Source organism: Eschscholzia californica, unplaced genomic scaffold (assembly GCF_041429995.1).
Source record: "Eschscholzia californica isolate CP2 unplaced genomic scaffold, dmEscCali1.0.p SCAF_4, whole genome shotgun sequence".
NCBI classification, from domain to species: Eukaryota; Viridiplantae; Streptophyta; class Magnoliopsida; order Ranunculales; family Papaveraceae; genus Eschscholzia; species Eschscholzia californica.
Window position 1 is genome coordinate 18,102,677 of NW_028238461.1, and position 25,694 is coordinate 18,128,370.

A 25,694-nucleotide genomic window follows, 5' to 3' on the forward strand; every position below is an offset into this window, starting at 1 on the left:
AAATTGTTTCTAGATTTTTCTTTCCATAGAATTTCTTGGTGTTTATAGCATTCTTCGAGGCTGTAATTTAATTGAGTAAACTCTTCTTTATTAGTAGTGGCATTTATCTTACTGATGATATTTTTTATGTTGTTTTCTATGTTGCCAAACACTGTTTTATTCCACTTAGTTAAGTGCCTACTGAGCTTTTTAAGGTTAACTTGAATATTGTTATGATTTGTCCATTTATTAGCTATAAATTCATGGCAATCGGGTGAGACATCCAAGTTCGAAGGAATTTAAAGGGTTTAGGTTTGTCATTGTTATCTTCTATCTCTGCTAGAAATATGGGGAGATGATCAGAGCCCACCGTCTCCAAGTGACTAACGCTATATTTGTTGTTGATACGGAGCCACGAGAGGTTAGCTAGCGCCCTATCTAGCCTTTCTTGAATGAAATTATCACCAAATTGTCTATTATTCCATGTGAACGGGGTTCCTATAAAACCTATATCCAGTAAACTCAAATTATTGATATAATTCATCACTTTAGGAGTGTGAGAGTTAGAGGCTAATGATCCACCTACTTTGTCTTGGTCGTCTAAAATGGTGTTGAGGTCACCTATGACTATCCAAGGAATGTCATTGTTAGTAACAAGAGATTCTAAGGTTTTCCAAGGCTTAAGTTTATTGTGATGATGAGGGCAACCATAAAATCCCGTAATAATATAATGGGAGTTGTCATTAATATTAACTACTTCCATGTGTATAATATTATAGTCCGAATAAATCACCTTAAGGTTAATACTGTGTTTCCAATAAATGGCTAATCCTCCTCCTTTCCTAATAGGTTCTACAAAATGGTTATTGTAATGTTTCGTAATTTTAATATATTTGTTGATGTTTATAGATTTAGTTTTAGTCTCGGCTAGGAAAACGATATCGGGATTCAATTTGTTAATCATATGCATTAAGTGTTTCCGGGTACTTAAGGAGGAAATCCCCCTCACGTTCCAACTAAGAATGGAGGGACTGTTATTCTCTATAGTCATCTAAAAGAGTAAAGAAAGAGAGTGCCTTAAGAACTCACAGGAAAGAGCCACCTATAGTGGTAAGGCCCTATGACAAGGGAAATTCTAAAGTCCAAGACGACCTCTAGGGTGCCTCTAAAATAAGGCAAAAGGTTAGCTTTTGAAGGTGAACACTCTCGACCCAAGTCAGCCCTCTAGCCTATTCTAGGTGTCAGAACCCGCTGTAGAGGCTACGGGCACCTCCAGGAAAACCTCTCTCCCTTCGCCTAAGAGGAGATCAGAGAGGGAGGCCAGCGAGGAAGAAGAGAAGGTAAAGACAGGGAAAGTAAACCACCAACAAGATAACTAATAAATTAAACAGAGTAATTATCTATAAGATTAAAGTAGGGATAATTAAAACCTGAAATAAACTTAACAGTCCATTATACTCGGTACATATCATAACCAAGATTACTACTAAAATTAACAAAACAAGCAGATTACTACTATTTAAACCTATATGAGAGAGTCTGGGACGCACAAATTCCTCAAGGGTTTAAAATAAACTGTATTTGACTTGGGTTGCAATCGACATTTGGGAGTTTTAACTTTTTCATTTTATTTACTTTCCCAATTTAATTTTTTATCTATTTCTTGCAATGAAGCGTGCTAACGAATTTTACATCAAAGAACAGCTAATCTATCTTTCCGATTGAAGATGTCAAAAAACTATATTTGACTTAGGCTGCAACCCACATTCAGGAGTGTTTGACTTGATTTAATTTTTCTTCTTATTATTTCTCTTACATTTCTTTGAATAGAGAGATTTGACATACACTTTACTATTATATTGATATTTGAACTACACTCCCGTTTCCCAAAAACTGGTTATTTACACCCTCACTTGGACATAAATCATTAAATTGATGTGTGCGAATCACACGCACCAACCACAATGATTTTTCCCTTTTCATAAGTATTGGTTTTCTTTTTCCATTTTGCCCTCCAGTGTGATCTTTTACTCTTCGCTTCTATAAGATTGTTTAGTTGAAATTGATCAAAGAAATTGTTTTTATTCCTTGATGGATTACAAAAGAAATATAAGACTCTATTTATAGAGTTATAATACTACCTTAGTAGAGTCCTACTCAAATAAAGAATCTCAAAAGTCTCTCATAAAAGGTAAGCACAAGTTAGAGTTTAATTCTTCTGGAATTCCCTAATTGGGATAAACCCTAATTAGGGTTTCCCCTTTAGTGTGGCCGGCCACAACAACCCTTTATGAGCTTGTTTTGGCCGGCCCACTTATCTTATATGGCCGGCCAGGGGGGATTCCCTTCCCGGTCTAAAAAGTGTGCTTTTTGCCTTTTGGACTTCTCTTTCGAGCCCGATTCTTTTCTATCTTTTGAGTATCGTCAGACTAGATATTATCTATCATATACTAGTTCCCATCAGTTTATTCTCACTATTCAAGTTACCATTCTTATGTGTAACCCGTTGTAGGATCTGATCTATGTTAGCCGCGAATAACCGAAGTGATCCGACAGTTGTAAGCGGCTTCTAGCTAAACATTGCAACTCCTAATTGAACCAGATCGATTGATCTTCCAAATAAGGTCATCATTATCCTATAAGCCAAATCGTACGCAATGTCATCTTGGTCGAAGGACACTCCTTCGGAAGGTTATACCTTCAAACATTTAGGATATATTTATATCAAAAAGGTCATAGCTCCAGACTTAGAATATATCTCCTTCATTTGATTGTGCACTCATGGTAGGCGTTGTTCGTGGATCCAGTTTGAAGGTTTAAATTTTCAATTTCAAGGTGCTTAGCTTGAGATTTGGGATTTGGGGAGCTACCCTAAGCAGACTGAGTAACTTAGAGTATTAAGTATTGTACTCCATATTATCATAGGTCTGACCTCTAGGAGAGATAAAGTAACTTGCCTACTTTGATCGTCAGGTCGTCCTTCCTTGATGAGTGGTCTCCAGGAGAGAGAAAGATATGTCGCCCTCCTTTGATGAGTGGTTTTCAGGAGAGAGAAAGATAGATTGTCCCCCTTTCATTAGTGGTCTTCAGGAGAGAGAAAGATAGGTCGCCCTCCTTTAATGAGTGATCTTCAGGAGAGAGAAAGATAGGTCACCCCATTTGATGAGTGGTCTTCAAGAGAGAGAAAGATAGGTCGCCCTCCTTGATGAGCGGTCTTGAGGAGAAAGAAAGATAGGTTGCCCTCCTTTGATGAGTCCTAGGTTTCCGGGTAGCAGTCGACCCAAGACACTATAAATTGACTGAACCAAGAACGATACAGATTATCTGATTCGAGACAAACACATCGAATACAGACTCAACACTATCACCCAGCTTCCGATTAAGACACTCAAGCATCCGATCATTGGTAAATACATCTGGCATCCCGCAATCAACGAATACAACCCACTACTTTCTCTCTCATACAGAGGGATTAACAAGTCATCTACGACACTTCTACTACTATCATCGTCTTATTCTCTCACTGTGATCGACCGATCCAACATCCATTGAACAATAATAATTTACTTCCATGATGTTAGTTTTCTAAGCTAACTGATTAACTCTTGTAGATATCTCATAGCTTTTTCATTAGTTTCTCTGAACTCTATATTACTATTGACAAGATCACTATAAATTTTGCCTTATAAGATGATGAAGAGTCAGTAGTTTGAATGTTATCCTATTGAGGTGGTTGAGACATATTTGGATCATAAATTTTTTCATCATATTGCATGTAGGATGAACTATTGGCATATGTATGATGTGACTTACAACCTCCTTGAGGTTGAGAATAATTCCAATATTTCAACAAAAAAAAAAGGAATAATTCCAATAACTATCACCATACAAATTAGCCATCGGATCCTTAATATAATGTTGACTGTTAAAATGTTGATACTTATTGTTGTTTCATAATTGAGGGACATAACCTTGTTGAGGTTGATGATAATTCCAATAGTTATCAACGTCATGACTGTGAGGGTATGAAATCGCGGGTCACGTAGTCAAAAAGACCGGGCCGTTGGCTGGAAATCAAAGCTTCACCTGGTAATATTTTTATGGGCACCCGACGACGTCTTTGGGGCCTAACCTGAGGCAAGAGACAAAACACACGTCACAGTAAGATCATTGAGACACCGGGATGGATACTGCCTAAGGGGGCTCCGACGGTCAAGTCAGTAAGCTTGCAAGAGAAGTAATAGGTAAGCAAATGATATCCTTTGGAATGTTAACTTTGAGGAGAATGGTCGGAGTTTAGGCACGACTCGTAGAATGGCCGGAGCTCGATCTCTATGGGTAGTCTAACTTGTTTGGAGAGAGATTATGGCAGCCTATGAGGCCTGTCCTTGTTGACTAAGGCAACCCTCGTAAATATTCACGTGGGCGAAGTAAGGAAGATGACTTGTCATCTTTAATGGTGGTAAGGCATGAGCTGTCACTATAAGTACAGATGACATTACCGTTTAATGGGTATGTCCAAGATATTGTCATCTTGAATGACTATAACATTTCCTCAACGGATACACCGTGGGAGGTCCGCTGAGGAGGTGAGGACTGAGTTCTTTATCCAGGGCTGGAAGTGCTTGCGTATCTTGATGTTGCTTCAGGGTGCCCGAAGCTTAATGGGTCGGACCAATTAGTTATTAATGGGCTTGATCACCGTGTAACCCCTTAATCGTGGATTTGTGGGGACGCTCTTGGTGACGTATTTTGGCCCATATAATTACTATCATAATGGGACCGATCAAGATTATTTTGAGTAGTGACATTCATCCCATACAAAGATTCTTATCGTGAAGTCTCTCTCCAAATTCGAACAATGTCAGTATCTCTTCCAACTTTTTCAAGTTGTTTAAGTACAATGCGTCCATTGATTTGTGTTTTTTTTCTCTCTTTTGTTTTTCTTCTCAAAAGAGTAACGAAACTACGAAGATCCCAAAGATAACAAAGAAGCAAGCAAGATGACTCCAACAAGTAACTTAGACACAATCTAGATGACATGTTAGTTAATTTCACTTAAGAAATAGATCTGGAACTATGATTCTAATTAAGATTACTTCGTCACAGTACAAGGATCAAGCAATTCTCCGGGAAACACCCAACTATGGAAGTTGGGGTAATTATCCTACCGTTAGCAGTGTTTCTTCTTCTCGAGGCAGTCGTGGAAAAGAATTATGAGCTTCGCCCATTCCCTCTCCCTAGGAATACCAAAATAATAATCAAGTTCTGGATTTCTGAAGAAGGTCCTATAAGCTGGTCACCTTGAGGCTAATAAGTAAATCAGTTTTTAATTTTAAGTAAGGCTTAGAATTGCGTAATGTTGTTTCCTAAATGGTCAGGAGGTCGATGATGAAATGCTTATCCTATCTTGTAATGAGGTTATTGCTCTTACTAATATGATAACTAAATGATGGTCCCCAGAAGAGTACACCCGCAAGTATACGGGTGTCAAGTAGTAATGTTGGTAAGACCATGGTCGATCCACGGAACGAGGAAGGTAATTCAGATATCCATGAGTCTAGTACGCCAATCTAGGAATTAATAATAATCTTAGACTAAAACGGAAAGATAACAATAGGAGTTTTTTATTTGATTTGAAAAAAAACAAATAAAACCTAGCTAAAGTATTTAAGTGAGAGGTAGTGATAGAGATTCGGGAGAAGAGTCGCAAGAAGAGTCGGACAAGAGTCGAGTAAGAGTCGGGTGAGAGGGATATGTTGATCCATTGATATTGATAAACACTAATTATTTATTAACATGGAAGGTTAGTTAACTTTACCCACACGCATTGACAATCTTAAGCATAATGTGTCAAGATAAGTATAACCGATCAAATGTTAGTAAGTATCGACTGCCAAACTAAGCACACACTGTCAAATTAGTTGACAACTAACAAATATGACATTACTAAGTATAAGGAATCAAAATAAGTATAACCGATCAAAAGTTACTAAGCATCGACTATCAAACTAAGTATGCCCTATCAAATTATGTGTCGATCAACGAGATTGATATTGATAAACACTAATTAGATGAATCTAATTGAACTAGCATTTAACAAATAATAAGCAAATCATCATATATAAAATCATGCTTCACGATCCGAATACAAGAGTTAGTTAAACATGACGAATCAAGTAATAAACGGGAAGACGATAAAGAAAGCTGCGAGTTTAGGTTGAAATCTTTTTTCCGGTGTAGCGCGAGGCTAGGATCGTTGGAGAACATAAGTGTTTAGTTGCAACCGATCTTATTTTAGCAAAGTTTTGATTTCCCCTTAGTAGTCATGAGGGTCCCTTTAGCAATCAACATCATCTTCTTCATTTTACTCAAAATCCACATTAAAGCTTCATCAACTTTCTCTCTCTAAGATTTTCAACCACAACTTTACTTGTCATTTGATTTCAGATTGTGACCAAAATACTTTTGGTGTTCTTTTCTTTCGGTATCGGTCGCATGATGAAATGTGATGATTTGGTCCTTTTTATTTCGAATTAAACGCCTAGCTCCAGCTAAGCTACCGAACAAGATAAACACATAAATTATAAGAATTAAAACCCGAAAATGACTAACACAACGAAATTAGGTGACATAAATGTGACATTTTCGTCCCCCATCGCTAAACTAGCAGTTCGGTGTTCAATTAGTCAAACAAAAACATCACAGATACCAACTTACAAGAGATTCGTGGGTGATCAGAAAATTTTTATAATTATATGAGAGCGATACATATAGTAAATAGGTATAAATAGAGCATGAAAAAGTGTGAATGAAAAAAAATTCAACAAAGTTATCTCCCATTCAAGACGGACGACAACCTTCGTAGAAGACCCTGGCCACTTTTCCCCTCAAGTGTGCGAACCTCGAGACTTTTTAGTTTTGGTTACAAAAACTAATGCCCTCTAATTTAGAGTCAAAACCAAATAAATTCCTTAAAACAAAATGAAAAAATAACAAGAAATACAAAAAGAGTCTAACTACGCTTTCTCACAAAATTAAATAAAAAAAAGGAAAGTATTAAAATAACAAAAAATGGTCTTCTCAATGTCCTCTTCCTTGTCGCGCCTTCTCTTTAGCTCCTTCGTGCACTACACACAAATAAAAGAAAGTCAAAGTGGTCTAAAAGACAATAAACTACAAAAAAAATAAAACCCTAAAAAATACCTAATTTAAGTTTTAAAACATATTTCAAACTTGTCCTCGGCAATGGCACAAAAAATTGATGGACCCAAAAGGGTGACCACCCACAAGTGCACGGGCGTCAAGTTATAATACTCGGTAAGACTGAGGTCGATCCACGAAGACAAGTAAATTTGTTTCAAATCTAGAAATTTGCACGTTTTGATATATTGATATGGATAATTGAGAAAACAAATAATGAACTAAGTCGGAAGAAATCAAGATGAGAAAAAGTCTAGGATTTTGGAATCCACCACATAAATTCACTTTGAGAAATTAACAACTAATTAATCAGCTAATTATCTTTTGTTATAACTTGGGATTTAAATTCCGCACGATATTTTCAAGAACACCATTTCATTTTTTTTTGTTGAAAAAGAACACCATTTCATAATTATAAAATTTTATTCACCTTCTTTATAAAAATTATGATCTCTTAACTGTAGTTCATCAACTAATAAGCATACTTCATCAAACATTTTAAATAAGCATGAAATATCAAACCATAAAGTATAAATAATGAAAAGAAAATCAAATTCGTATAAAGGGAAAAGTAATAAGCATTTTAGCATAATCAAGAAATCTAATTAATTAAAACATGTCTCAAAAGGATCAAATATTGGTTTCATCATTAACCCTATATAGTTAGATTGCTACACATGGATTCCAGAGAAATATTCATTGAAATTACAAGTGAATGAAACAAGAGAATAAATGAAAGAAAATCACCGAAAGAGATCCAAATCCATAGCTCCATATGCCTCCATGTTGATGGCCAAGATTGATCCAAGAATAATCTCAAGAATCCTGAGTAATAGCCCCTTTTACTTACTTGAGAAGATGAGAGAAAGGAGATATAGAAAAGAAATGAAGGATAGAAAAGAATTTTAAAAAAGAAATGAGAGAGAGAAGAAAATACATAGAATTAAGTTGGTGAAAAAATGGGGTAAAAAATGAGATAAGATTGAATAGTGTAAAGAGGTTTAGAGAGAAAAGGGCGAGAGAGAAGAAACTGTGGTGACAAGAAGAGAAGAGAAGAAATTAGATAATGGGGACAATGCCCAAACGGCAATGTATTTTACACCTATGACTTGATCAAAGGAAGTTGACCAACTATAGTTAAAGGCAATGCAAAAATTTGAGGGTTTGTATCACCCTCCTTTTATTTTCTTCTTCTTCTTCCGGCAAACAGTCGTCGGCCAGTGATCTCCGACGAGCGACTTTTTTTTTTTTTTTTTTCACTTCCTTCTTCTTCCTACTCCTTCTTTCTCCTTCCTTGTTCTTCTTTCTTTTTCTTCTCTCTTTACTTCTATCTCTGCTCTCTCTTTTCTCTCTCTCTAGCATCATCGGTGAAGGAGTAACCCTCAGTCGGAGGTCTGGTTTTCCAGACCTTCGTCTGAATCTAGCGATCTAGATCCAGACCTTCGAGTCTGGTTCTCGGACCATACCTTCGTCTGGATTTGGATCGCCATATCCAAACGAAGGGTCTGGTTTTGGATATATATATATATATATATGGGAAACTTATTCTGGCATCAACAAATATACAAGGAAAATGAAAATAAGTCGATTGGTTTTACTGAAACTGGGGTAGTTTTCTTGATGAAAGAAAAGGTACATTTAGGTATATTTTTCTAGTAGGATGAAAGATACATCGTCCTTAGAAAAGCAAAAGACTACTGGAATATGATTAAAGGTTGCAGAATATATTTTGTCAATGGAATATGATTGTTTGGGTCAAAAAATTATTCATAATAAAAACACAAGTACTTTTTTCTTCTTATTGGTAAATTAACTACGATCTACGTTAGTCGTTACAAGGCATTAATAAAAAAACAAGTATTTTTTTCTATTAACTATAGGTTGCCAAAATATTACGGGTAATCATACATAAAGTTTAAAATAATATGAGTAATTATCAATCAAGTCATTTTATAACTTTTTTGTTCATAAAATATCCCCACACGTTAAAATTCAGTTTACCTCTATAAACCCATAAAAATTTAGGGTATGTTTGGAACCTTTCTGTTATACTCCACTTGTCACTATATTATATGTTTATGTTTCTGTTTCTTAAGACAAAATTGTTTCCTAATTTAGGTAGTGAAACGCTTGAGTTTTGTTATTGCGGTCTCTAGATCTAGTCCCATACAGATCACTTTTATTTTTTGGTTTTCTACTACTTACATTTTTTTTTTCTAGAATTTCTTTTATTTACGATAATAGAGACTATTGTTTGGTTTAAGATGAATGTTTATTAAAAACACCTTATAAAAGGCATGTTTGGCTAAAACTTGGTTCTTATTAATTGAGCTAAATCAATTTTGACCTCTCGAAGTGACCAACTTTTTAAATTGGCCTAGTAGAGATGATGAGTTTTCTAAACAATCCCCTTATTTGATTTTGTCTGATGCCGACGACTTGTATTTTGGACTTCAAAATTGTCTTTTCTACACGGTTGTCATAGTAAATGGGTTATTAGAACGAAAACTTTATCTTTATCTTTTCTTCCATTACGATCACTCCCTTGTCATCATATCCACCATCGTTACATCTTAATCTTCATCACTATCTCTTCATCCCCTCTTTTTGTTTTTTATTTAACATTTTTTGGGAATCCAGTTGAGGGAAAGATCTCCGAACTATATTGATAAGAAAATTAGAGATTGTCTATTGTGGGTCAAAATTATCATGACATATCTAAATTATAAATAAAGTTTTGTTGAGAATTTGCTTTTTGGTTATATGTTTTTTGACCTGAATAATAATTATGAAATGCTTGCTGCTTTTCTTTTTACTTATTTTCAATATTATTTTGACCTATTTGGTTAAAACCCCTTTCGCCAACTGATGCAACATGTGAAAAACTATACTTAATAAGAATTTTAGAAGATTTATTGAACAAAATAATCCAGCAACCATTTAGTGTGACAATATTTGTGCAACAACAATGACAAAAATTTGGTGTGTCATAACCGTATGAAGCACATTGAGCTCCGTCACCATTGCAGATTTGGTACAAGAGGAAGAAGCTCAACTTAAATTTGTCAACACCAACAAGGTATTGGCTGATATCTTCACAAGGACTACTAAATTAGGAATTCTTTTCAGGAAATTGGGTCAGAGATCCAATTTAAACTTTTTTTTAGTTAAGCAAGTTAAGTTTTTTTTGGTTAAAAACTCAATTTGTATTTTTTTTCTTGAAAAACTTAAATACTTGTATTTTGTTTGGTTAAAAACTCAATATTTCTTACACATGTATTGCAAGGGGTTGCAAGGCGTTGCAAGGCATTGCAAAGGTATTGCAAGGCGTTGCAAAGCTGTTGTAAGGTGTTTCAAGGCACTTCAAAGCTATTGCAAAACAATTGTAAAGTTGTCGCAAGACGTTGCAAAGTTGTCGCAAAGCGCTGCAAAGCTGTCGAAAGGCGTTACAAAGCTGTCGCAAAGCGCTGCAATTTTTTTTTTTATCAATTCAAGAACTTTATGAAGATTACAAATTAGGAAGGGTTGAAAATAACTAGTTTCTAGTTTTCTACTTGTCTAATGCTAATTTATTTCTAAGAAATATCTAGATTATGCTTCTTTGTATTTTGGGTTTGAATGTTCATAGAGACAAGACTAGAGAATATAGTAATGCTTTGTGAAGTTCCAATGAAAAACTATCTAAAGTTTCCCTAGATTAGCGAGTCCTTTCGTATAAATTGGGGTGAATGTAATGTGTTTTGGTCATAAAACGAAAATCTAAAAAATTAAACAAGTTAATCAATAAAATTTTTATTATCTAGCAAATATAAGAGCATTTCTAGTAGTTGAAATTATTCATAAACATCCTCCACCCAACAATTGACAACTTTATTCTTCGTGGGACTCATTCTTTAAACAGAAATACTTGTACCTCTCTTGCTTAATTGGTTAGACTTGTAAAGTAGTAAGGAGTGGGAATTAGGTGTAGATCTTCTTTTCTCCTGACGCTGGCTCCGAAGGACTCAGACATGTCCAGATCTTCTGGCTTGGCTCCGTCGAGGAGTTCCCAATCAAAGTTGTATAGTAGTTGAGCTAGTGGTAGCTCAATATTGGCTAAGCCAAAGGAAATCCCTGGACACATCCTCCTACCAGCCCCAAATGGTATAAATTCGAAATTGGTACCCTTGTAATCAACTGTGCCACTACTAAACCTTTCTGGTTCAAAGGTCTCAGCATCTCTCCAGTACTCCTCATCTCTTCCTATCGCCCAAGCATTGATTATGATTGTTGTTGTTACTGGTATCTCATATCCATTAATCTTACACGTTTCTCGGCATTCTCTTGGAAAAAGTGGTGCAGGAGGGTGCAGCCGTAAAGTTTCTTTAACAATTAAGTTTAAGTAATCCATTTTACGAATGTCGGTCTCGTCGATCTTTCTCTTCCCATCCAACACCTCTCGGATCTCGGCCTGCACTTTGTTCATTATTCTTGGGTTTTTTATTATTTCTGACATTGCCCATCCTACTGTAATTGCTGAAGTATCTGTCCCTGCCCCGAATATGTCCTGCAAATTAAAAGAGAACCTGAAAACCATCCTCAATCATCAAATCTTAAGGGAATTAACACTTTTTTTTATATTGTTGAAAACAATAATGTGCAACTTTTTTGTTTTAAATATAGAAGTCACTTAATTAATCGGTCTTTGTTGGTTTATGATTCTGTGTATAATAATAAGAATCATGAACCTGATTATAATTATATATATATATATAGACTAACCGATATCACAGCTTTAATGTTGTCTGTTGTAATTGGGAACTCGAAACCCTCTTCCTCTTGAAGTCGAATAAGCGCATCAACGAGGTTTTCCTCCTGTTCATCGTTCTCCATGGGACTGCGGGTGATCATTCTCAACCTGTGGTCTTCGATGATGTCCTCGAGTATGCTATCAAGCTTTCGATGTAAACTTTTGAATTTTGCTCTGTTGGTATGAATGAATTTTAGGGAAGGGAATAAATCTCCCAGATCGAAACCTCCTAACAATGTAGTTACTTCCTCAATACATGAGGTAAATTCTTCTTTATCCTTGCACTGCTTACCGAAAGCGGCCCTGCAAGTTATGTCAGTGGTCAACGACAATATCTCTTGTGTGAGATTAATTGGTAATCCGGAAGCAGCCTTTGAAGAAATTTTCTGAATGCGTTTTGATACTTCGTCCTCCCTTATATGCCGAAATGAATTTACTTGCTTGGTGCTTAAGAGTTCCAAAGTAACAATCTTTCGCAACTGCCTCCAATAATTCCCATAAGGAGAAAATATTATGTTTCTGAACCCATATGTAAAAATCTCTGTAGTTAGAGTGTGTGGTCTAGCAGCAAAGTTTAGGTCGTGTGTCTTCAATATCTGTTCTGCTACCTTAGGTGAAGAGACTACAACAGCTGAAATCTCACCAAGTTGTAGGTGCATTAAGGGTCCATATTTCCTGGCCAGATCTCTGAGAGTGTGATGTGGTAGGAAACTAGACGGAAAATTGTGCAAATTCCCAATAAGAGGGAGCTTCCACGGTCCAGGAGGCAATCTTGAGTTACGGGTTTGGATTTTGGATTGCTTCCCTAAAATGTTAATCAGCATAAACAAGAAGAAGGACAGGAGAGAAACTAAGATCCCACCTAGGTAAGGGAACTCCATTGAAAAACTTTAGGAAGTAGTAACTTACTTTGTCACTTGGTCCTGGAAAGACTAAAAGAGTTAGTTTATATAAAGAATCATTCCAACTATTCTAATAATAAAAATATCATTAGTAAACGTATCATGGGCGGATCTAGGGGGGTGCGAGGAGTGCGGCGGCACCCCCTTGAGGCCTTGCTCCCCCCAACTTTCCTTTTTAATATTACTAATAAAAATATTATCTATAATATATTTATGTATATGTGGTGTTATGTAGGAGAAAGAGCAGCGGCTTGGTCATTCTTGGTTTGGTTGAGGCATAAGAGGTCCTAGTGTCACGACCTTACTTCTTCGGAAGGTGTGGCACTTGTGCGTGCTCTTGGGACAAGTAAGCCTTACAAAAGTAATATTCTAAAACTCAAAGGTAGCTACAAATGACAGCAACAAGATTGTATTGATATATAATGAAAGCTACAAGATTACAACAAGCATATGACTAAGGAAGCTTCATAAAAGTTAGGGAAGCTTATGGCTCTTTGGTTGCCCACTATTTAGAAGGTAGTGGTCTTCCACTCAAAGGTTACCTTTAGTGGCGGTTTCAGAAATAATTTTCAGGAGAGGCTAAATCAAAGAGGTCTAAAATAAAATTTGACTAATTTCTAATCTATGTAAACAATTTTTCTTTTAAATTATCTGTAACTAAACTTGCATTACACCATAAACTAACATCTATTGGAAGGTGACGAAAAAGAAATAACCTAATCTGGTGATGACACTCTACAATGTAACTAAAGTATTTTCAAACATATATATCACTATTATGGTTGTCGTTAATTTAGACTCTTGATTTGGAGTTTCAAATTTATTTAAAATCATATCTATATGAGCTCATTTCTAGCAAATGTAGATGTTGTAACATACGATGATATAGCCTTTGTCTACTTATCGTTCATGTGAAACAAAAAGGAAACAAAGTTATAAACGATAATGGAAACTAAACCAAGCAAAATGGATAAAATTGAACAATAATAAACCTCCTTTTAGCATAAAAAAATTGTTGAAGTTCAAATATTTAATGAACTCATTTTGAGTAAATAAAGATTTACAAAGGTACAAAAGTTTCAACCGCTACATTTAAAAATGAATCATAATGAGGTATAAAAGTAATAAAAAGAAAAATTTAGAGAAGATGAGACTCAAACCTAACACAAGACCACGCCACTAAAGCAACTTATATGATAGTATATTACAGGTATAATTATACAGAAGATCAACCTATTGAACCCGAGGTTCTCGAGCCAAGCCTTCTTACTTGTATGGTCTACATAGGGTTGAGGGGAGGCTATAGCCTACCCTCGCCCCTACTTAGATCCGCAAGTGCTTACCATCCACTCCCCTACATAGTGCAAATATATATTTCACCTAATTCAACAAGGAAACATCAATGCTTTTAACCAAGCCTACTTGTTGGAAAATAAAGATATCTATCTCCCCGTGCCAAAACGAAGCTATCTATTTACAAGGCACCTTACAATGCATGCTAAAGACATATGCCGACCTAGCGCAAGGCATATGCTAACATATTACAATGCATAAGAAAACAAAAAGACACGGGCCATCGACAATACCAACAAGGCTTGACAAGATGGTCGCGACAGACTTTCCCACTTATTATGTCGCCGTCCTCGACGACTTCGCTGCCAAGTACTCCACGATCTTTTCGGCATGGTCGAGCAAGGAGCTGGCGCGCTCCCAACTGGCTTCGGCTTCTCGCAGGTCCTTCCACTTCACTAAGTACTCGAGCTTTAGTGGCGAGTTGCGATGAGCTTGAGCAAGACGATCAACTACTATCTTCTGCACCTCCTTGATTTGGAGCTCCGGTCTAGGATTTGATCTCTACTGGATGGCACGTTGGGGATTTGCCTGATCCTAGTTGAACGACTTCAAGTTGCTGGCATGAAAGACAGGCTGGTGGTTCTTCATCCATCGTGGGAGTTGTACTTTGAACGAAACCTTTCCGACACGAGCAATGATAGGAAAGGGTCCCTCGTACTGTCTCACTAAGTTGTGGTGTAGCTTCTTCACGAACCGAGAAGTATCCCTACTTATCTTGACGAGCACCAAGTCACATACTTTGAAGTTGTGTGGTCTCCGCTTGTCATCCGCGAACTTCTTCATCCGTTCTGCTGCTTTCTCCAGGTGTGCTATAGCATTCTCTGCTGTTCTTTAACATTCCTCAGTGAAAGTGAATGCCCGAGGGCTAGTTACTGTATAATCTATTGCAACCGTGTGGGGAGTTAACGATTGTTGCTCTGTAACCATTCGACTGGTGTCTTGCAGGTAGAAGAACTCTCCTACAAATTGAAGCAGAACTGAGCTACATCCTGTAGATTCACCAAATTCTTCTGGTTGGCACTAACAAAGTTCCTAAGATGTTCTTCAAGAAGAGCGTTAAAACGCTCCGTCTGGCCGTCTATCTGCAGTTGGTTGCTTGTCGAGAAGTTCAGCTGCGATCCCAAGAGTTTCATGAGCTTGGTCCAAAACCGCGCTATAAATCTTGAATCACGATCGCTGATAATAGTCTGAGGAACACCCCAATACTTCACTACATGCTTCAAGGACAAGAACGCCACTTCCTACGCAGTACATTGAGCTGGTGTCAGAAAAAAGGTTGCATACTTCAAGAAACGATCAATCACCACCATAATAGAAGTATATTCCCCCACGATTGACAAACCACTATTGAAATCCATGGAGACACTCTCCCACGGACGCTGCGCCAACGACAATGGCTCCAAAAGTCCCATAGGCTTCTTACGCATCACCTTGTCCTGTTGACAAATGAGCCAAGTCTGCACATACTCTTCAACTTGGTTCCTCATGCCCGACCAGTAATAAGCTTTCTCAAGCAATGCCCATGTATGTCGGTTGCCAGGATGGCCCGCCCAGATCGTTTCATGGCACTCCTTGATAAGCTCCCGCCTCAACTCCGCAGAGCGAGGTACATATAGACGCCCACCTGTGGTATATAACAAATCATCTTTGATTATGAACATTGTGAAACGTCCTTCCTTCACCACATCGAACAGGATCTTGGCTTCTTTATCATTCTGTAGCCGCTCACGGATCTTGTCAATGCTGTGATATGCTCTTCTGCCCCGTAGTGTAACCAAGGCGGCCAACTCTGCCTTCCTGCTTAGTGCGCCAGCAACATTGGTCACCCTTCACGGTTGGTACTCCATCTCAAAATCAAACTCGACTAATGACTCCTGCCAGCGAGCTTGCTTGGAAGTGAGCTTCTTTTGAGTCATGAAGTGTGAGGCAGCTACGTTGTCTGTCTTTACAACAAACTTCGACCCTAACAAGTAATGCCTCCAGACCCTCAAGCAATGAACAATAGCTAATAACTCCTTCTCCTGAGATGTATAACGCCGCTCTGCTTCGGAAAGCTTTCGGCTCTCATATGCAACTGGGTGACTATCTTGCACTAATAGCCCACCAAGTGCAAAAACAGATGCATCTGTGTGAACTTCAAAAGGCTTGAATATGTCGGGCAGTGTCAATACGAGATTTTTTACAACCTGTTGCTTCAAGTCCTCGAATGGTTCTTGACACTCCTTCGACCAAACCAAGGGCATATCCTTCTTCAACAAATCTGTCAAAGGTGCCGCTCTGATTGAATATCTCCTTATGAACTTGCGATAGTAATTTGCAAGTTCGAGAAACTATCTGAGCTCCGACACTGAAGTTGGCACCTTCCACTCTTGGATGGCTATCACCTTCTCCATTGATGTGGTGTGAATTCACCACATTTATGTCACTTAATTTAAATGAGTTAGTCTATTTTATACGTTTATTTTGATTAGTTGTAAACTTATCTTGATTAGGTACCATATGAGGATCAAAGGAGGAAACAATAAAGGAGAGGATGTGATGGAGAGTTGGAAAACAATTTAGAGAGCCAAGACATTTTGATTGTTGGGTCACATGGAGAGAGGTCATGAGGCAAATGAGATAAGATGGGCCATGTTAGATTACTTGGGCCAAAAAAAGGAATGCAAAATCGTGAAGGCACCCTCAAGGAGTTATGGAACTTAAAGCCCAAGGGTAATTTTGTCATTGGGCTATTTTTTTGGAGAAAAGAGGGGAAAACCCTCATTTTTTGATCATCTTCTCAAGTGCTGGCTTCTAGTGAGAGAAAGGGAGGAAGGAGGCTAGGGTTTTGGAAATCTTGGGTTTGGGAAGAAGAAAAAGCAAGGGAAGGAAGGAAGATCACTTATAGTTGCCCGGAATCAACTTGTTTTGGGTGGAGAAGCTCCATTTCGTGTGGACAGCAGCTCAAATTCGTGAGGACAGCAGCTCAATTTCTTGGACAGCAGCTCCAACTCGTTTTGGACAGCAGGTTCACTTTTGGACAACAGCTTTTGAAGTCCCAATTGTTGGTTTTGCTTGGAGCTTCATTCCCTTAACTCTCATAAGGCTTTCCTTCACTCATTTCTCTTGTATTTCTTCTTTGTTATGATTATTTGACTATCTATCTTAGTCTTGTATGGTATTAAGGTTGTTAGGTACTATTGTGATTCATTTGAGAGATAGAAAGTGATTATAGAGAGAGACTTGTCATAACATTTATCATGAACTATTAGCTACTCATAGATTTATTCACTCCAAAAGCATATTAGTTTGTGTTAAGTTACTCATATCAATTTAATGAGATTTTCTAGTGTTTCAAAATTAAGAAATCATGTGTGTGGTTTACTCTTTAACTTGAATCTCAATATTTGCTTTAACATGAGTAGCTAATCAATTTGTTGAGGTCTAGGGATGAAATCTTGATGAATTTGTGATTGTGTTTGTGATAATTTAATGTGTTTGATAATAAATTGATGTTCTCTTATTTCGATTACTTGTTTCAATCGTTTTTCATGTGTCTTATCAAGTACTTCGCATAGTTAATCAATTAGGCAATGTGATCGATGATTCGGTTTTATTCGTTTAGGAAGTTTATTTGACTAAGTATTATCTCCGGACTACGTAGTGCTTATGAACATCCACCTTAGGAATCGAGACTAAGTTTGTATCAATCCATTCGATTAGACCGTACATAGTTGTAGGTTCACCACATCGGATTCCCGGACCTCGACACTTCTCTCACTTGTTGTTTCCGACTCTTGTTCCTCCGAACTCTTCTCTCAAATCTCTCTCGCCCTCTTACATTGATATTTTAGTTTGTTTTACTTACTTTATTTTCTTATTGCTTATTCGATTATAAACCTCACATTATCTTTGTTTATTTCTTCTTTTGTCTGAGTAAGCTTTTGATATCTAAACTGACGAATAAGACCATTCGATATCCAAGCTACATTCTGAAGGGGAATAACCTAGTGTATCTCATACACCTAATTGTCTAGTGTTGGTAGCGGAATCTCAAACATCATATGTTTAACACTATTTCCAGGATCTATACATGAACATACCAATGAACTAGATTGGAAAGATGATTACCTCTTAATCGCTTTCCCACGAACTAAATTCCGATCAGTATTCGGAAGATAAGAGCTCCAAGTGTAGCTCCTCTACTTGAGACACCGAATAATGACTTGAACTCCCTCCTTTCAGTCAGCTAGGACCTTCTTGAAGGTTGAGATGAAGAACTCCTTCTTCTTGACTAGATACTTGAGAAAACTCCCTTTCTCTCTCTCTCTGAGATGTATATTCTGAAACTCTTTCAGTTATCCCTCTCAGTTGTTGAGAATTCAATCTCTGAATTGCCTCTTAGTTGTGTGTGTGTTTAGGTTGTATAATTAGGTATATATAGAAATCCCTAGAAGAGGTATTAGACTCAGACTAGGATTCCATAAACCTAATTATTAGGCAACCCCCAAAATACCCTCCATTGGGTCTCTTTAGTGTGGCCGGCCAACATAGCCCTTTATGGGCTTCCTTGGCCGGCCCACTTAGGGCCTAGCCGGCCATCACATGGCCGGCCCTATTGCCTGGGCCGGCCATCACATGGCCGGCCTCCCTAAAGCCTTTCCGGGCCTCCCTTTTGGGCCCGGACATGTTTATCTCTTCGGACTTCTCCGAATCTTTCAGGACTTACCAATAACGGATCCAATCCACTTATTTGCCATTATCCATCTAGTCAATTCTCTCCATTCAAATCATTATTCTGTTGTGTAACCCTTGTAGGATCCGGTCTATGTTAGCTGCGAATCAACTCTTGATTCGACGATCGTAGTTGGCTTCTAGCTAAGCATTACGACCCCTAATTGGACCGGACTAATGATCTTCCGAATAAGGTCATTAAGATCCTAATAGCCAAATTGCACTCATTGCATCCTTGGTCGAAGGACACTCCTTCGGAAGGATACCATTCCTTCAGACTTTAGGCATCATATCCTTCACATTTCTATCCTTGGATCGATCCCGGCTTTGCCGGATTACTACTTGATACCTCCGCTTGGGTTTGCAACCTTTTCGGGTGCATCAAGTTTTTGGCGCCGCTGCCGGGGATAGCAACGTGTAGCTTCGATATAAGTATTATTTTCTTTTATCCTAGATTCTAATTAGTTTTGTTTGCTTTGTGTTTTTCAGAAAAACAAAAATAACAAAAAGAGATCGAAAGGAAGAAGTTTGGGGATTTCGGAGAAAAGTGGAAACCCGACTTCAAAATCAAACAACAAAGGGGAGTAACGAAGTTCTATCTTTTATATTGTCTGACTCTTGTGTGTGTTGGTGCGTGCATTTTGTTCTCTTTTTTTGTGCATGAATAGTTGGATTAGGAATAGTCATAATCGTTTAGAGAGGAACATCGAGCTTGGTAGCACGTCTGAGTCTGACCACAACAATCATCGGTCGGACACTATGGAGGACCAAGAGAACACACATGGTAGTGAGGGTCATGAGATGAACCCTCCTATGCGGAGCTTGAGAGATTACTTGCAACCCGACCGAACTAGTCAACCATCTTGCATTGTCCTTCCTATGCATGTTGGCAACTTTGAGATTAAGCATGGTGTCATTAACTTACTCCCTAAGTTCCATGGCTTAGAGTCTGAAAGCCCTTACCTTCATCTGAAGGAATATGACGAGGTCTGCTCGACACTCCGACTCGATGGAGTGCCCGAGGACATCGTTAAGCTTAAGCTATTTCCTTTTTCATTAAAGGAAAGAGCTAAGCAATGACTTCATTCTCTACGCCCTAGATCAATAGGGAGTTGGAAAGAGATGACCACACACTTTCTTAAGAGATTTTTTCCCACTCATAAAACGAACACATTGAGATGGAGCATCATGAACTTTTCACAAAAGGAGCATGAGTCGTTTTATGAGTGTTGGGAAAGATTCAAAGAGCTCATAAATTCTTGCCCACATCACGGTTATGAGGTGTGGAGGGTTATCAATTTCTTTTATGATGGTCTATCCTCCACCCAAAGACAACTTGTAGAAATGATGTGTAATAGGGAATTTATGAGTAAAGATCCCGAGGATGCTTGGGATTATTTCGACCACTTGGCGGAAAATGCCCAAAGTTGGGACATATCCGACACAAATGATCGAAGTAAATCCAAGGCTCAAACGAGCTCAAGGGGAGGGATGTACCTTTTAAATGAAAGTGATGATATGCATGCAAAGTTAGCCAATTTGACTAAACAGGTGGAGGCCTTAAAGGTGCAAAAGGTTAATGTTGTTAGAGCACCGGAAGCTCGTATAGTTGTTTGCGATGTTTGTGATAGCATGGACCACTCCACTGGAGATTGTCCTTTGTTGGTCTATGAACAAGCAAATGCCATGAACAACTACAAAAGGCCATTTAGCTCACCTTATTCTGACACTTATAACCCAGGTTGGAAGAACTATCCCAACTTGAGTTGGAAGAATGGTCCTACTGCAAATGATGTGCATAATCATCAAGGTCATCAAGCAATGCTTATGTGCCACCTCCACGGAGGAACCTTGAGGATCCAATCCATGTAATGCTTCACAATCATGAGCAAATGTTGCAAGGCCTTCGAGAGAGTATGGTTAGAATTGAGGCAAGGTTAAGTGTGGATGAGAAAGGCAAACTACCTTCTCAAACTCAAGAAAACCCTAGGGGAAACGGTGAGGGTAATACATCTGACCCTAGGGTTGCACATGTTAAGGCAGTTACTACTCTCAGAAATGGCAAAACGATTGGACAAGATGATCCTATGAGGGTTATTGAACCTGAGGAGCCTAACCAATCTGAGGATAGTAGTGGTCATAACAAGGCATCCGACAAAACCTCAATGCCTAACCACACTCCTAAGCCTAGTGTTCCTTTCCCTGAGAGATTGGTCTCTACTCAACCAATGAGAGATAATAGTGATATCCTTGAGATCTTTAAGCAAGTTAAGATCAACATTCCTCTCTTGGATGCAATTAAGCAAATTCCTACTTATGCAAAATTTTTGAAGGATCTTTGCACTCTGAAGAGGAAACATCATGTGAAGTCTAGAGCTTTCTTGGTTAAGAATGTGAGTGCCATCATTAAGGAGAACCTCCCACCTAAATATAAGGACCCTGGATCCCCCACCATTTCATGCACTATAGGGGCGACTAACATTAAGCATGCACTCCTTGACTTAGGTGCAAGTGTTAATCTTCTACCTTATTCGGTCTATGAGCAATTGGGCTTAGGTGAAATAAAACCCACCAAAGTAGTTTTACAACTTGCCGATCGCTCGATTAAGATGCCGAGAGGGGTGGTTGAGGATGTTTTGGTCCAAGTGGATAAGTTCTATTTTCCAGTAGACTTCTTTATCTTGGACACAAAACCAGTGATGAATGGTGAATCTCAAATTCCAGTCATTTTAGGTAGACCTTTCCTTGCAACATCACGGGCTTTAATTGATTGTAGGAGTGGTGCTATGAAACTCTCATTTGGTAATATGACTTTTATGGTTAATATTTTTAATTCTTGCAAGCATCCTATTTCTGATTATGATGAGTTTGATGTTGATTATGATGAGTCTGATGTTCAGGAGTTGCACATGATTGAGTCTTTTGTTCAGGGAGGCCTTGCTTTAGGTACCCAAGATCCATTAGAGACTAGTCTTATGAATTGCTTTACGTTTGATGATGAGATAACTATATCGGAAATGAACTCTCTCATGGATTCAACACCTTTATTGGACACGGAGATGTGGAAGGTTAGATTTGAGTCACTTCCAATCAATGAGCCTAAACCACAACCGTCAATAGAGTTTCCGAAACTTGATTTGAAGCCCTTACCGAGTGAATTGAAATATTCATATTTGGGCCAAGAGCCATCATTTCCGGTTATTATCTCATCACAACTAACCAATTCACAAGAATGTAGTCTATTGGAGGTCTTGAGATACCACAAAGGGGCCCTAGGTTGGACTATTGCCGACCTAAAAGGGATTAGCCCCACTGTGTGTACCCATAGAATCCATCTTGAGGATGATGCCAAACCTTCATGTGAGGGTCAACGAAGGTTGAACCCCCACATGAAAGAGGTTGTGAAGGCAGAAGTCCTCAAGCTATTAGAGGTCGGGATCATCTATCCCATCTCTGATAGCAACTGGGTGAGTCCGACTCAGGTTGTGCCTAAAAATTCTGGAATTACCGTACTCGAAAACGAGGCCAATGAACTAATCCCGACTAGGAAAGTCACGGGATGGAGAGTGTGTATCGACTATCGGAAGTTGAATTTGATGACGAGGAAGGACCATTTCCCCTTACCGTTCATCGACCAGATCCTTGAGAAACTTGCCGGTCATCCTTATTACTGCTTTCTAGATGGATATTCGGGGTACAACCAGATTGAGATTGATGAGCGAGATCATGAAAAGACTACCTTTACATGTCCCTTTGGAACGTTTGCATATCGTCGTATGCCATTTGGGTTATGTAATGCCCCTGCGACGTTCCAAAGACTCATGTTGAGTATCTTTTCTGATATGGTGGGCCAGTACCTAGAGGTATTTATGGATGACTTTTCTCTCTTTGGTAATTCTTTCGATGTGTGTTTGCATAATTTAAAATGTGTGTTGAATCGTTGCATTGAAATGAATCTTGTATTGAATTGGGAGAAATGTCATTTTATGGTCTCAAAGGGAATTGTGTTAGGTCATGTGGTGTCATCTAGTGGACTAGAAGTTGACCGTGCCAAAATAGAATTGATTTCGCACTTGCCTATACCTAAGAGTGTGAAAGACATTAGGTCTTTTCTAGGACATGCAGGGTTCTATAGACGATTCATCAAGGACTTTAGCAAGATTTCTAGGCCTTTATGTGCTCTTTTGTCTAAAGAGAAAGATTTTGTATTTGGTGATGAATGTATGAAGGTCTTTGATACTCTTAAGACCTTGTTGACCACGGCACCGATTATTCAGCCACCTGATTGGTCTATACCATTCGAGGTGATGTGTGATGCCAGCGACTATGCCCTTGGTGCGGTGTTAGGCCAAAGAAAAGACAAGCTACCATGTGTCATTTATTATGCGAGTAAAACTCTTAATGAGGCACAACTCAACTACTCCACCACGGAGAAAGAGTTGTTATCAGTTGTTTTCGCATTAGACAAGTTTAGGTCATACTTGGTAGGATCTAAAGTTGTGGTATACACAGACCATGCGGCCCTGAAATATCTTTTATCCAAGAAAGATGCTAAGCCACGATTGATTAGATGGATTCTTCTTTTGCAAGAGTTCGATTTAGAGATAAAAGATAAGAAGGGGTCTGAAAATGTGGTAGCTGATCATTTTTCTAGGCTTGTTACCCATAGCACTATAGAGGCTATACCAGTGACCGAGACATTTCCCGATGAGCAGTTGTTTGAGGTCTCTTTAGCGTCACAGTGTCCTTGGTATGCAGATATTGCTAACTACTTTGCTGTAGGACATGTGCCTTCTCAGTGGAGTGCTCAGGACAAGAAGAAATTCTTTGTCGAGGTGCGAAACTTCATTTGGGATGACCCGTTGTTGTTTAAGTATTGCCCTGATCAGATTATCAGACGATGTGTCCCAGAATGGGAGCAAAAAGGTATACTTAATTTTTGTCATTCTGAGGCATGTGGAGGTCACTTCTCTGGTAAGAAGACTGCCTTTAAGATCTTGCAATGTGGTTTCTATTGGCCTTCAATTTTTAAGGATGCATATCGATTTTGCAAAGCATGTGATAGATGCCAAAGAGTAGGATGCATGACCCGTAGAGACATGATGCCCCTTAACCCTATATTGATTGTTGAGTTATTTGATGTTTGAGGTATTGACTTTATGGGCCCTTTCCCTTCTTCTTTTGGTTATGTGTATATCTTAGTTGCAGTTGATTATGTATCTAAATGGATAGAAGCAGCCCCATGCAAGGATAATAGTCATAGGGTGGTCATAAAGTTCTTGAAAGAACACATTTTTGCTCGATTTGGCACCCCTAGGGCTATTATTAGTGATGGAGGTAGTCACTTTTGCAATAAACCATTTGAAAGCTTGATGCGAACATATGGAATAACGCATAAAGTGGCTACCCCCTATCACCCTCAGACAAGCGGGCAAGTGGAAGTGTCTAATAGGGAGATAAAGCGTATTTTGCATAAGACGGTAAACCCGAATCGCAAAGATTGGTCCTTAAGACTAGTCGATGCTTTGTGGGCATATAGGACAGCTTTTAAGACCCCTTTAGGAATGTCCCCTTTCCGCCTTGTGTATGGCAAGGCATGTCATCTACCAGTAGAGTTGGAACATAAGGCATATTGGGCCATAAAACGGCTCAACTTTGACTTAGACAAAGCGGGTGCAAGGAGGAAGCTCGATCTTAATGAGCTTGAAGAGATTAGGAACGAGGCCTACACGAGTGCCAAGATTTATAAGAGTAGAATGAAAGGCCTTTCAAGATAAACGAATTCTTAGGAAGACGTTTGAACCTTTAGACAAAGTTCTTCTCTATAACTCTAGGCTCCATCTATTTCCCGGTAAACTCAAGTCTCGTTGGACTGGCCCATATATTGTGAAGACCGTGTTCCCTTACGGTACCGTTGAGATCGAGGATCCCAAAGATGGCAATTCTTTTAAAGTGAATGGCCAACGGTTGAAGCCATTTTTGGACCTTGAAGACCCGGAGGTTGAAACTACCCCATTGGTTGATCCGGTTTACCAGGATCAATCTCCCTCTCATGTTGGTCAATCTTGTACATCAGGGTTGACCCCCCTCTCATAGTCAGACCTCTCGGAGTCGATGTTTGTGGGTATCATGTCTTGAAACCCTCCACGAGACAAAACTCGTGCTCTCGTGCATACGAGAGACTCAAAGGCTAGTTGCATAGCTTGATGCAATCGAGTGATCCCGCGTGAGTGGTCATTTTTATATGGTCATGCTTATGCTTCATTCTTATTCTATTATTGATATGTTAGGAGCGTTTCTCAATTTGTATACTTTTGGGACGTGGTTCGTTCCAAGTTTGGGGATGGCGTTGGGCTCATCATCAACTTGGAACTCGAATACACAAGTCTTGGTAGTATTATCTTTTATCTCCTTCGGCTATGGTAATATCCTTCCACTCTTCTCTTTAACTTATTGTACCTCTTATATTTTAGTGAACATATGCTTAGAACATTGAGGACAATGTTAGTTTTAAGTTTGGGGATGGGGATACGACCTTTTGGTCGCATGACATCATGACCTTAGATTTCAAAAGACACGAGGGTTCAACAAATTGACCAAATTTAAAAAATTTTGGGTAGATTTGGTATGACTCTAGTGATATTTTTAAGTATGTTGATACATGTGGTTCATCTTGATAAATCTTATGCATGCTCTGAGTCTTTTCATGAATGTTAAGTCCTTTGGTGTTTGTGTCTTATCATGTGAGTAGCATC

The 25,694-nt window shown here is 38.5% G+C and overlaps 1 protein-coding gene and 1 pseudogene across 1 annotated transcript; one reads left to right on the top strand and one right to left on the bottom strand.

Annotated features, from left to right (window-relative positions):
• Positions 1 to 10,971: 10,971 nt before the first annotated feature.
• LOC147543360 (desmethyl-deoxy-podophyllotoxin synthase-like) lies at positions 10,972 to 12,896 on the bottom strand. The gene is made up of 2 exons (XM_086636115.1): positions 11,944 to 12,896; positions 10,972 to 11,728 (listed from the first exon to the last, which is right to left on the bottom strand). The coding sequence occupies exons 1-2, from the start codon at positions 12,850 to 12,852 to the stop codon at positions 11,105 to 11,107; spliced, it is 1,533 nt and encodes a 510-aa protein (XP_086492241.1). The 5' UTR covers positions 12,853 to 12,896; the 3' UTR covers positions 10,972 to 11,104.
• Positions 12,897 to 19,722: 6,826 nt separating this feature from the next.
• On the top strand, positions 19,723 to 25,035 carry LOC147543361 (uncharacterized; annotated as a pseudogene).
• The last annotated feature ends 659 nt before the right edge of the window (positions 25,036 to 25,694 follow it).

Coding starts and splice junctions, on each gene's coding strand:
- LOC147543360 (XM_086636115.1), bottom strand. CDS start 12,852: ATGGAGTTCCCTTACCTAGGTGGGATCTTAGTTTCTCTCCTGTCCTTC. Junction 11,729..11,943: donor ACATTAAAGCTGTGATATCG/GTTAGTCTATAT, acceptor TTTAATTTGCAG/GACATATTCGGGGCAGGGAC.